The sequence below is a fragment of the Vicugna pacos genome, chromosome 18 (assembly GCF_048564905.1).
Source record: "Vicugna pacos chromosome 18, VicPac4, whole genome shotgun sequence".
Classification (NCBI taxonomy): domain Eukaryota; kingdom Metazoa; phylum Chordata; class Mammalia; order Artiodactyla; family Camelidae; genus Vicugna; species Vicugna pacos.
In genome coordinates this window covers 19,459,260-19,472,342 of record NC_133004.1, presented here as the reverse complement: position 1 = coordinate 19,472,342, position 13,083 = coordinate 19,459,260, and the positions used below count along the sequence as shown (strand labels likewise).

Sequence of the window (13,083 nt, the reverse complement as noted above, 5' to 3'; positions counted from 1 at the left end):
TTTCTTTCCATCTGCTGAATAGAAAAGAATGTTCCAGAATGTGGAGACTTCGGGACATGAGTCCCCAGACTCTGGGGAGAAAATTTCCAGAGACTCTGCTTTCCAGACAGCAATCAACAGAACTTTGAACTGATTTTGGAAGAAATCTCCCTAATTTTTTTTTCTCATTGCCCTGCCTTAAAAAACAAAACCAAAACAAGACACAGAAACTCTTGTCCTGGATATGGATGGCGTTTCATGGTGATCTCTGCCTCTGGGAGGTTCCTCAATGCCTGGCTCCTTCTCCTAGCTGCACTGGACCCTGAGTTGGAAAGATCATAATTTATTTTCTTACTTAAAGGGTATTTGCATCCTACAGAGAACCTAGTGCACCCCACATGTCAGCAGCAGGTGGAACTGGAGCAATTTTGAAGGATGAGGACCTGGTTCCCTACATCCTCTCCAGCACTTGAAGTTCTCTCTCCTTAATTTTGGCCTTTCTGGCAGGTGCTGCCCCTTCTGGAGAAGGGAGTTCAGCACATGCTTCAGCTATTTCTTGATAACTCAAGGTTACCATCACTAATGTTAGTCACTGTCCTAAATTACATAGCTCAGAGCAAGCCAGCCCTCCGCATATCATGCACTTAGCACCACCACCATCCCTATTTCACAATACACCATGCATGGACCACTAGACTGCAAACCAGAGATGCCCAGGGCTCCTGAGGCCTCCTCTGTGCCTCTGGCATTGTCAGCCACCCCTTTTCACTCCCTGCCACTCCTGTACAAATTGTTCTCACCACCTGGGAAATTTTGAAAGAGAAAGCAGTAAGGACCCTGGGTCTCCCTCCCTGCTGCTGCCTTGCCCTTCTGTGACCACTGGGCCTTCATCCGGCTTCACTCTTTGGAAGAGCTGAGACTGGCCTTATCTTGCTCTTTCATTAATTCACAGATTCACTCACTCAGCAGACACTCCCTGAGCATCTGGTCTCTGTCCAGGACAGCCGAGGTCATGGGTGAAGGTCAAGTACAGTCATGGCCCTGACCCTGTTGAGCTTGTAAGGCCACCCAGGGGCATGCCTCCCATATTGGGATGTGGTTGCCCCATCCCTGCCCCCACCCCCACTCCCACCCCAAAGTGTATGTTTTCACAGACAGTCCTGGGCAGTGTGGAACCTCCCATACCTGTTTAATGAGTGACCACTGTTCTCATTCTCTAGGGACAGAGGGCCTCCCAGGACACGATTGTCAGTGCTAAAACTGGAAATGTCTGGAGAAACTGGAGTGAATCAGGCATCTTACTAGTCACCAAGCCCCAGGACCCATAGCTGTGAGGGGCTGCTCCTGGGTCCCACCACTGCAGCTTGGCCTGCCTTTGGGCATGACTTAGGTCTCCTCAGTGCTACTGTGCAGTCAGGTCCAGCAAGCAAAGAGCCAGCCAAAGCTGACCAGGTGAGCTCTCCCAAGGGCTGAGTGAAAGAGCGAAAGATGATGTGGTTTACCAGGACTGGAACCAGGTGAGGGCTCAGCTCCTAGACCCCTGCTCAGAAGCAAGACTTGGTGGAAACATCTCAGGGAGAAGCAACTTTCTGAGGAAACCTCCCTAACAACCCACAGAGCAGGCTGCTCCCTGTATAGGTTCCTACAGTCCCCTGCACTTGTCCTGTGTGACTCTTTCCTGCCAGACTGAGAGAGGGCAGGGCCAGGTCAGTCTCCTTCTCCCTCAAAGCCCAGTGCCTGGTGTATGATGGTCACTGGATGGATGGAAGTAAGGATGTATGGCAAAATGGAAGGATGGAAGGGTGGGTGGGTAGACAGGAGGATGGAAAGAAGGACAAATGAATGGATGGAAGGAAGGATGGTTGGATGAGGGATGGAGAGCACATCAGCCCTGCCCAGCAGGCTGACTCCTTGCTGAGGTGTGTCCTATCACTTTATCTCAATGACAACTTTGGGTGATGTGTCTTTAGTGACTGCTTCTAACCAAATCGTGTGCTAAGCGCTGCCCACATGCATCTCCCACGCTCCTGAATACAGTTCCTGTGGAGTTGGGGAATATTTTTCCCATTTTACAGAGGGGCCAGAGAGGCCGTTAACTTGTCCAGGGCTGTGCACCCTGGGGGGCCCAAGCCCCCAGACATCAGGCACCATGACCCTGCCTTGAGAGCCCTCTCCCTGTCTGGGAAAAGGTAGAAGACTCAGGTTTCTAGAGCCAGGGTCACCCAGGCCCTCTGGCCACCTTCATCTATCCCTCCCTCCCTGACTAGTTAACAAGTCCCTTAGAGAACCCAAGTGGTCCCAGGAAGTGGGAAGAAGGGAGGGGAGGCTCCCCTTCCTCAGGGGTGATATCCAGGCTGTCAGGCCCACCTTAGTCTCACGCTCACGTGGGGAGGGAGAACACACAACCATAGGATGCATAGGATGGCAAGTTGCAAAAGCATCGACAGTGCTTCTCAGTGGTGTCCGGATGCCCTGACAACCAACAGGACACTTGTTATCTGGAAATAAGTGTGGCCTTTGCTCTCTGCAGCCCTGGCTTGGTGGAGTCCCCCCTATCCAGCACTCGCCCTTTTCATGAACAAGAGGCCGCCCTCTGGACAGAGGAGTCCCCATCCTTTGAGGGTCTCAGTAGCCCAGGAGCAGTGCCTGCGACCCAGCCCTGCCACCCAGCCTGGGCTTAAGTCCTGGGACAAGGGACACATCCTCGCAATCTCATCCTCTGTCAGCTGGGGCTGCCGTTGCCTCCTGCCAGGATCTCAGGCTGGTCAGAGGGTCCCAGCAGTGGGTTCACCTGTCCCTCCACATCCAGCCTGGGAAGGGGCGTCGTCTGACTAGCTGACACACCTTCCTCGTTCACCCACATTCCTATCACTCTGGGCAGGGGAGACCACCCCTCCCTCTCATCCCTAAGACTACACCGGGAGTTGGGGTGGGGCACTGGAGTTGCTATAAAGAAGCAGGAAACCAGGGAGCTGGGCAGTTTCCAAACCCAGCCCCCCGGGGGACCACAGGGAGGGGCAGGTCTCCCGCGGGCCCTGCGATGCAGGCCTAATTCACAGGCTCTCTTCTCCTGCCCTCCCGGAGGAGCTGGATTTTTCTGGGTGGGAGAGCCGGATCTGTGGGTGGCACTCTTCCCCTGGTGACGTCTAAATAACCATGACAGCAGCAGCTAAGGATGGCGGAGCCTGGCTCTGGGAAGAGTTTCTTCTGGGTCTTCAAGGTTCCCCTCCCCCATCATCTCCCCTCCCTCCTTCCCTCCCCTCCTGTTCCCCTCTCCTCTCTTTTTTTTCTCCCCTCCTCGCCTTACCTACCTCCTCCTCTTTCCTCTCCTCTCGTCTCCCTCCTTCTCCTACCCCCACCCGTGCCTTCTGCCTCTCACAGGGTGGGGAGCACCCCCACAGCCAGCCCTGTCCCCTGAGCTGAGAAGTCGAGTCCCAGGGCCAAAAGGCCCACCCCAGAGTCCCCTCTGCGTCCAAATATTTACGCTGTGTCTGCACACAAAAATTAATACATCGATTTCGTCGGCTGATCCCCACTGCCCGCTCGGCCTTTGGAGAGTCAGGCCCGCGCTGGCCCGCCCTGGCCGGCCACAATGGCAGCGCCCACAATGCGGCACAGAGGCCGGCTGGTCGCGCATACAAAGCACCCGCCTGGCCATTATCATTCCGGAGCCGAAATCCACCCCGGCGTGCATCTCATCGGTCATTCAGCAGCCCTTAATGACTTGTCAGTTCCTTGCCCTGCCATTTTCTGTCTAATTAATTCTTTTATTGTGCACCGGATAAAGCAAGACAAAGGCCTCCCCGGCAATAATGATTCATTAAAATGCAGCGCCTTCGCTGGAGCTCTTGGCCCTGCACCAGCCCGGCTGCTCTGCCTGCCCGCCCGGGACGCCCACACTCCCACCAGGCCTCCAGCACCTTAACCCTTTGCGGGGTCCTGGGGGAGGCCACTGGCTGCCCCCTGGCACGAGGAGCCGGCGAGCAAAGCTCCTGCCTGGGGAGATTCCCAGTCTGCCCAGGTTAAGGAGTCTCTGGAGCTTTGTGAGGGTTCCCACGCTTTTCCCATGGCAGCCTCAGTGGACCAAGCCCCACATTCTGGCCCCAGCCCCCTGGGGGAGGCAGGGGCTATGGAGAGCAGGGATTGGGGGGTGCAGAGAGAGGCATCTGTTTCACACAGGAACCCCTAGTCTGGGCAGGGGAGGCAGGAAAGCTGCCCAGGTCTCCACCGGACATTCTGGGGATGGGCTGAGGGAGTCACTGTGAGGCTGAAGTGAGATGAACAGAGAGAAGACCCCAGGGGTTTGGGGACAAGTCTGCCAGCAGGAAGGGTTCCTGCCTTTTGTGTCCGTGTGCTGATCCTCAGGGTGCCTCTGTGAGACCGTCACCATCACATGGTCATGGGGGAAACTGAGGCACAGGGAGGTCAACGGGCAAGTGCCAGAACTCCCAGCCCCCAGCCCAGCCTGCCTTCCTGAGGGGAAGCTTCGAGGACACATGGGTGCAGCAGGAGGGGTCCCAGAGGTGAGGCTGGGAGGAGGGCATCCCGCCCTTTGAATGCACGTTCTCTATCCATTTCACTTTTACTTGATTTTCTTACCAGCAGAACCAGCTTATTCTGCAGACAGCAAGAAGCAGCATCACGCGATTGGAGGTGCTAATAACAGCACCAAGAGTTACTCTCAGGCATCCGTGCAGATACTCTGCTAACCATTTTCTTTTTAATTTTTTTTTAATTTTTGAGGGGAGGTAATTAGGTTTATTTATTTATTTTTTTAACAGAGGTACTGGGGATTGAACCCAGGACCTTATGCTTGCTAAGCTACCGTGAGCCATACCCTCCCCTGCTGTGCAAATACTCGGTCATAGACAGGTCCTAATCCCACTGAGTACCCCCAACACCCCAGGGGGTTATTTCCATCTTACAGGTGGAGAAACTGAGGCTCCCAGAGGGAGGCCAGTTGCCTCAATGCCAGCCAGAAGAAGCAGAAGACGGGGCAGTGTTCAGAGCCCAGATGCCCAGGCACATGGCTGGGGCCAGGGAGGCAGCACCAGCCTCTCAGGGTCAGGCCTCGGACCCACTCTCCCCTCCAGGATGTTCCTCACTTGAAGGTGGGGCCCGAACCCTAGGTGCATCTCCCCATTTTGCTCCTCCCCTCTTTGACTTGTCCCCTTGGAAGCCTCCCACAGCCCCATCCTGAAAAGATGTCTGCAGATCTGCTCCCTCCAGGAGAAGCAGTGTCTGGGCCAGGGGGGCCACAGTGATTGTAGTTGAGGGCAGCATATGGTTACAAGTTTCCTTCTTTGAGAATGATTTCTTGTCTCAAGTGCCAGGCAAGGCAGCCCATCTCTCCTGTCTTGGGGTCTACACTGGCCCTAGGGTGAGAGTAGGGGATTTGGTACTGCTTGGCTCTGTGGCCTACAAACAGAGTCCTGGTCAGCATGGGTTCTCCATGAAGCCTGTTGGATTGTGCCCAAGGAGGCCATCCACACATGGTGTGAGGGCTTGCCTACTGTCCAGTGGCCATCAAGTCACCACCCAGAAACACATCCCCCAGGCTTGCCCAATGCCGGGGACCACAGCCCCTGCAAACCTGGTGGGTCAGAGATGGCATCCACAGAGACCCTCAGTCCTGGGTCAGGCTGGACTTAGGGGAGGAAAGATTGAGTTCCACACCAGGCCAGAACCCCAAGTCTGTGATGCCCAGCCTGGGTGCTGTCCCCATAAATACGGCCCATAGTCACAGCAAGGTTACGGGCCTTCCCCAGGCAGCTGCTCAGAGAACATAGGCCCTCTCTGGAGCCGACAGACACACCAGCCGTGAATGCACATCCAGACAGAAAATCCACTTCTGAAAGCTGATATCCCAGGAAGACTGATTGTGAACCGTGGGGCCTTTCCGATGCATCGGAGCAGGCCTGGATCTTGAATGCCATTTCCTTTCTCTCCGTGAACAGGAGAGATCAGAGGCAACGTGCTCTGTTCTGGGTGAGGAAGTGAAAAATGAGGAACTTTTCCTGCCAGCCTGTCCCTGGGATGGGCAGATAGAATGGTCTCAGTGAGAACGGGACTCTGAACAAGCTTGAGCAAATGCTCCCTTGGACTTGGGGCAAGGCGGGGCAAGGCCAATCCTGTGAGTAACGTTGTCAGCTGGGAGCTTGCTGGAAAAACCCTCGCCAACCTGAAGACCGGGGCAGCCCAGGGACCCATCCCAGCCGCCCTGACCCCTGGGGCGTCCACCCCTGGCTCCCTTCTCAAAGTGTAACCAGGGCATTCAGCATTTGGGGAGACAGAGACTCCACAACCCCCAGGGCCCTTGGCCATGGGGTCAGTCCACAATGCCCGAAATGCTCCCAAAGGAAAGGACACCAACACAACCTCCAGAGAGGGGAGGGCCCTGGAGGGGCAAAGTGTGGGGCATGGCATCTCTGTGCCCTTGGCCCAGGCATGGGTGTAGCCGTCCTCCCTCTCCCTTGGGGCTGCACAAGCTCAGATGTAAGAAACCCACGCAAATCTCACCCAGGACCCAGGGCCATAGGGGCTCTTACACAGGGTGTGTCAGTAGGAAGAAGACCGGGCCCCCGGGAGTTAACACGCAGGAGCCCCTCCAAGTCCAAACAACACTGGCAGAGCTGCCAGCCCTCGGGAACCTGGCAAGGCCTGAGAGATCCCAGAGCAGCAAAGGGAGGCCTTGCTCCCTCTGTCAGCAAACTAGACGCCGGGGGCTTTCCTTGGTTTGGGGTGTCAATGTGAGAATTCAGAGGGCCATATGGACCTGGACAGCCCTTGGCTGGATGCAGGACAGACTGGGCTGGTTCCACGCAGGCGGCGGGCTGCAAAGGCTGCGGGCATCCATGAGCCCAGCTTTCTGCAGCCCCCTCCCAGGCTCGCCTCACCCGGGATGCTTGGCACACACTGGCCTCACGAACCCTCATAAATCCGGGCAACTCTTTCCAAACACTGCTCTTGGCAGGCCCTGGTCGTGGCTCCCTAGCGCGGGACGAGGGACGCGCCCTGGACTGCAGCCACGCAGGCGGCTGGGCAGGCAAGGGGATGGGGTGCATGCCCCCCTACCGGGGCCACCCCATTAAGATTGCAGAGGCAGCTGCCTGGCATATCTGGGTTCTCATGAGAAGCATAATCTTCCTCTCACCCCCAGATGCATCTGCACAGCTCAGAGGTGGGCACCACCCTCCAGGCCCGTGAAGCCCCCGAACTGGCCACGTGTGCTGGGGAGGCCCAGCCGGGGAGCAAGGCTGCCCCTACTTGCTGTTGCTCCCACAACCGTTTCTCCCTAGAAACCCTTTCCACCAACCAGACAGCCCTGCCCGGTGCCTGCAGGGCGGCTTTTATCCAGCTCCCAGCCTGGCCCTGAGCCAGCGCCCGAAAAATGCCGTCAGCCACCCAGAAACCAGCTCTGGGATTCGCCTGGGAGGAAACCGCGGCCCCGAATCTGGCCCATCTGGACCCGTTTTGCCTACTGAGGAGGCCCAGGGGAAGGAAGACGCAGCGCCAGCTTCTGAGATCTGTCCTGTTCAAGTTCAGATACAGCACAGGAGAGGGAGGGTGGTCTGGCCGCATCCCCCCACCCCACACCCTCCCCGGGGAGCCTGGGGTTAACCCTCGAAGAGCCCACTCCTGCTTTGGCCAAGCCCCTTCAAAACAAAACCCCACAGTCTCAGAGACCCGCATTCCCCAGGCTTACAGAAAGCAACACATGCCACGCAGCCCATGTAGATAAAATGTATTTTTTAATTTTATCAAATTGATCTGTACAAAAGTTAGCGTTGCTTGGTCAGAAAGTAGCGAAACACAGCAGGTAAGTGACAGCGAAAGTCCAAACTCAACACTGAAAAATAGATTGCATAAAAATGAGTTTGCTGCAGTTCCCTGCCCCCACCCCCAGGAAGAGATACACCAAAAAAAAAATTTTTTTTCTAGAAAAAGGTAGGAAAAAGTAGAAAAAGTAAAAAGAAACAACTTCTGAGATGTACTTAAATTTACAAAGTTTTAAAGGCACAAGTTTCCAGAAAGTAGGCAGTTATCATTGCTCAGCAAACAGCGGAAGCAGGACAGGTAAATCAGGTATTATTCTTCTAAAACTAAGACTCTAAAATCGCTTAGTGGAGAAGGTTTTAGTTTCACAGCTTGTAGGTGGCGCCTGGTTCCTAAGAGCCGAGATTAATGCGTTTCTGAAGCCACCACGTCCCAGGAAATTCCCGCCTCCACCACTTGGCACAGTTGGTTGTGGGCAGGGATGAAATTCAATGGTGCCCTGCCTTCTAAGCCTTGACTTACTGCTGGGTGCCAGGGCACACCAACCTGATCAGAGACACCATAGGACAAATCCCTTCTTCTGCCTTGGGGTCCTGGCCACCTCCTGGGGGCCTGGAGCTAGGGCTCTCCCTGACATCTCCCAGCAGCCAGCCTCTAAAACACCCAGAGCCAGGGCCTCCACCCTCACTGGCCCCACACCGGCCCCAGCCCCCTCACCCTAGGCCCTCTGGCTTCCGTTTTGTCTTAAATTCTACTCTCTGCACAGATAACTTCATTAATTAAAGATAAAATAATACAGAACATAAATACATTTTAATGGCTTCCCAAACAAATCAAACACATTTAAGCTTCAAAAATAAAAATTAAAAAAATAAAATAAAGAGAGAAATGTTAATCACAGCCAAACCTTGCTCGGAAGAACCCTAACTATAAGGAACACCTCAGGTCTAACAGGCTGGTCCCAAGAGGTGCTCCTGCGGGCGCATCCCTGTATCCCCGCCGGGCTGTGGCTGCCGATTCGCCACGGGAATGCAGGTTGTTAGTCCTGGGGAGTTCTCAGTGCCAAGGCTGGCTGGGACCTCAGAACTCGGGCAACCTGGAGACCTCACGCCTCTTCACTCCTTTTGTCCTTTGTGCTGTGGCTGCCGGTTTGCATCCTCTGGGATGCAAAACCCAGAAGCTGGGTCTGCTCAGAGAAGGACCCAACGGCTGTCCTTCAGAGTTGCAGTTGCCACAAAGAGAGAGAAGGGAAAGAGGGCTTTGTCCGTGGATGAGAGTTTGGAAATCTGGAAGCGGAGGGGAGTCGTTTACAAAGCATGGCTTCCCGCAGACTCCAGCAGGCACTTGATGGAGCCGTGGCACACATAGGCACCACCTCTCCTCCCCTCGCCTCGCACACCTTCTGGAAGCCTTCAGAGGGAGGCTCTGTCCTTGCCGAGATAAAGGTTGTCCTCCCCAGACGCTGATCCCTCCACGCGGCTGTGTGCCCTCAGGGTCTGGTCAGGGTGGTGTACACGGGCTGGTCCCAGTTACTGGGGGGGCTGTGGGCAGGTGGCACGGACAGGCCACCCAGCAGGGGTGAGGCATAGGGCCGGCGGGGCGAGTGGAAGTAGGGGTACTGGTAGAGGCTAGACGGGTAGCTGGGGTATGGGCTGTAGTAGTTGGGGGTCTGCAGGTCAGTGTAGTCGCACTGCGAACTGGTAAAGGAGCTGGCAGCCGCAGCAGGCGTGGCCGTGGTGACGCTGGCCTGGGCACTGTAGGAGCCGTAGTCAGTGCGCCCTGGAGAGCCATGCGACTGGTCGCTGTAGTGGCTGGGGCTCAGCTGCTCCGTCTTGATGTGCGGTCTCGGGGGGCCCGCCTCAGTGGGTGACGCCGAGGCCGACGGGGCTCCCTTGTGGGCCCAAACGGGGGACGCCCCGACGCCAGCCGCCCCGGAGTGCGAATAGGAGGTACCTCCATAGGAACCAGTGGCCGCAGGCTGGCCTGGTTCTGAGGGCAGGGCTGAGTGGCCATTGAGGGGCAGGTACTGGTCAAACTCATGGACGTCAAAGGTGTCCATGTTTCCGATGACCTCACTGCTCAGCTCAGAGATGTCCACGTTGCTGAAGTCGATGTTCTGGCGTCCGCTGTCCGCCAGGCGGCGCCCTTCCAGCTTCAGCTCCTGCTTGCCCCCGTGGTGCAGGTCCGTCTTGGGGGTTGTGGGCGGGGTGGGCGGCCCGTGGGTCTGCCCTGGGGACAGAGCACATTTCAGGGATGAATGCCCCTTCTGTGGGGGGCGGCGGGGCTGGCAACATGCACACAGGAGGAAAACCAGCCCCGCTAACTGCCGCAGGTAGGAATCAACGGCTTTTTGTTCCCACATGTCTCCCAGAAATTCCAGCAAAGCCAGACCCAGACCTCACTCCTCGTCCAAGGAAATTCCGTTAAGCGCTGTTCTAGGGGAGGACCTGGGGCCCAGGAGGCCCGATTGTGAAGACCAAGGTAGGGGAAAGGAGAGGAAGCGCCAAGCCCTGCGTCTCCAGCAGCAACACTATCCACACAAAACCTGTCTCCCCAGGTCCATGGCTTTAGCCAGCTTGACTGAGACTACTCGGCTGGCCAGGACTCCACCCTGGTCAGTCTGACCCTGAAACTGCGCTGCTGACCACCTTGCTGGTGGCATGAGTGAGTCCTAGGTCAGAACCAGCAAAAAGGCCAGGAGAGCAGAAACATCTCCAAGAAGAAGGACAAAAACACCCAGGTCACAGGACTATGGACCAAGGCAAGCTATCAGACCCTCATTCTCAGAGGAGGCTAAAGAGGCCCCTGTGGGCGTCAGAAACGACTGCCTCTCAGGGTTATGGGGGCTTTGTCGGGGCACATGGGGAAGGTTTGGCTCTCTTGAGGGGATCTTCCCTGGGAGTGAGCCCTTGCTCCCCACCCACAGGAGCTCACCTGTGTGGTCACCGTGGTGGTGCGTGTCACCAAGGCCGGCATCAGTCTTATACACAGCACCGCTGGGGTGGTGGCCCAGCTCAGCGCCCGAGTCTGAGTCGCTCTGGCCAGTCTTCACACTCTTCCTCCGGCGCGGCTGGTACTTGTAATCTGGGTGGTCCTTCTTGTGCTGGACCCGCAGCCGCTCTGCCTCCTCCACAAATGGGCGCTTCTCACTCTCACTCAGCAAGCTGCAGGGGGAAGGGCAAAAGCAGGGTGGCAAGGGGGCCTGAGATGCCCCAGGGGGCTGGCCTGTGCACTAGTTGAGGTGTTGGGGAGGACCAGGGAGCCTCGACGGTCATCAGACAGGCGCTCCCCATCTCGAAGGACTGGAGGACTCAAGCCACGGGGGCCATTCAGTAAGGTCAGAGGAACAAACCAGAACAAGACCCAAACCTTCCCACTTTTTTCTTCCTCCTCTTACTTCCCTCCTTTGTGAGCCTGTGTTTGTCCTCTCCCTTTGGGACTTTCTAAGGCAGGCAGGGAAAGAGGCCAGGACTTAGCTGAGAATACCCTGTGGACAAAGTGAGGCTCCCAGGAACTAAGCTGGGACTCTGTGGGCAGCTGGGCTTCCCAGACCTCCAGAAACACTGGCAAAACCCAGCAGTCCTCACTGAGGCTCAAAACACACACTGGCCCCTCATAGCCTTCCAGAAGCTCACCTCTAACTGCTTGTGAGACAGGGTATAGGGGTACAGAGGCATGGGGCTGCCACGATCCGCAACACCCACTCTGGACAAAGACAGGAGCATTGAAGTCATTCACAGAAGCTCTGAGAGCCCACTCATGAGGTGAGGAGCAGGGAACAGGGACCAGGACCCTGAACTCAAGAGCTGTGCCTTTTAAATCCAAGTGTTTGGTAGGGACCAGCTGTCCAGAGCAGCAACCCTATCACTACTGCTGCCCTAGATTCTGCAAAATGGCCAGTCTCATCATGCCAAAGTGTCCACAAGTGCTGGACACTCCGCCATCCCCCTCCTTCCCTGCTGAGGGTGCAGGGGTGGCAGAGTAGAGGGAGAGCTGTGTCCTGCTTCCAAACAGAAGCCACCTCTCTGTGAAGACAGGCCTCCAAGCTCTGGGACCACTCACAGCTGGGGTCTCCAATTCTGCCTGCCAAGCTTGGTCTAGAGTAGGCTGTTCCTGGACTCGGGGGATGTGCTGGGGGCTGCACACCGTTCCTACTCCCCTCTGCCTGCCCAGACCGCCCAGTACCCCGCGATCGTCCCGCCTGGCCAGATCGGGTTTTTCCACTAGGACTCGCCCTAGGAACAGCCACTGGGAGCAGGGCCGAGGCCGGGCGCTGCGCCACGTCCCAGCACCGCGCACCCCAGGACCCACTCCCCGCCCCTGGCCTCGGGACAGTGCACTCACCGCCACAGCTTGCCCAGCGTCTTGCTGAGTTCGGCATTGTGCAGGTGCGGGTACTGATCCGCCAGCTTGCGGCGAGCCGCCTGCGCCCACACCATGAAGGCGTTCATGGGCCGCTTCACGTGCGGCTTGGCCTTGAGAGTGCCACCGCCGCCGCCGCGCACTGGCATGGGCACTAGGCTCCAGTCGTAGCCCTTGAGCACCTGCGACACGGCGTCGCGGATGCAGGCGGGGAAGCGCTCATCCGCCGCCTCCGCCGCGTCGCCCCGGCTGCCGCCCCCAGCGCCCGCCGCGCGGCCCAGACCCTCGGAGCCGGCGGGCGACGGCGGCGCGTCGGAGTCCGAGTCCTCCACGTGCGACATGGAGCTGGCAGTGCCAGACGGGCTGCAGGGCGGCTGGGCGCGGGCCTCGCTCATGTCCAGCATCGGGGCCGCGCGCTGGAAAGCGCGCACCAGGGACGCGTACCGGGTCCGATGCCCGGCTGCGCTGCAGCCGCTCTGGGACAAGACTGCGCAGCGCGGTGGCCCGACCTGCGTCCTGCCGCCGCTCGACCCAGGCCCTCTTCCCGCCGCTGCCGCCGTCGCCGCCGCTGCTGGAGCTCAGTCCCCGCGAGCCGACCCGCAACAAGTTTCTTTAAGCGGCGGCCGCAAGGCTCCGCCCCCCTCCCGGCTCCCAATTCGCCGGCGCGCACCTCGCTGCCCCCGGGGGCGGAGCTTGGTCGCCCCCGCCCTTCCCCCCACCTTAAAGAAAGCGCCGCGATTCCGCTGCGCCCCCGCCCGCCCCGCCCGGCGCCGCACCACGTGGGGCCGGCGCGCCCGGCAGCAGAGGACCCGAGTCCCGGCTGTGCATCAAGCCGAGGGCCCCTCTTCCAGGAGGGGCGGGAAGGAAAAACGGGGCAGGGACGGAGAACGGTGGGAGCTCCGGAGTGCCTTGTGCCTGCCGGGGTTCTCCGCTGCGCGCGCTCTCCTGTGCGTCCCGCCCCCGGTC

General features: G+C 57.9%; 1 protein-coding gene across 1 annotated transcript; it reads right to left on the bottom strand.

The window, feature by feature from the left end:
* Positions 1–7,723: 7,723 nt before the first annotated feature.
* SOX8 (SRY-box transcription factor 8) lies at positions 7,724–12,785 on the bottom strand. Its single transcript, XM_031687130.2, has 3 exons — positions 12,100–12,785; positions 10,690–10,919; positions 7,724–9,984 (listed from the first exon to the last, which is right to left on the bottom strand). Exons 1-3 carry the CDS (start codon positions 12,519–12,521, stop codon positions 9,245–9,247), a joined length of 1,392 nt encoding a protein of 463 aa, XP_031542990.2. The 5' UTR covers positions 12,522–12,785; the 3' UTR covers positions 7,724–9,244.
* Between the last annotated feature and the right edge of the window lie 298 nt (positions 12,786–13,083).

What these genes read in the sequence shown, in the direction of transcription:
- SOX8 (XM_031687130.2), bottom strand. Translation starts at nt 12,521, where the DNA reads ATGCTGGACATGAGCGAGGCCCGCGCCCAGCCGCCCTGCAGCCCGTCT. An exon ending in ACGCTGGGCAAGCTGTGGCG is followed by an intron (nt 10,920 to 12,099) that starts GTGAGTGCACTG and finishes TTCCCCCTGCAG; the next exon opens with CTTGCTGAGTGAGAGTGAGA. An exon ending in CCACCACGGTGACCACACAG is followed by an intron (nt 9,985 to 10,689) that starts GTGAGCTCCTGT and finishes CTCTGTCCCCAG; the next exon opens with GGCAGACCCACGGGCCGCCC.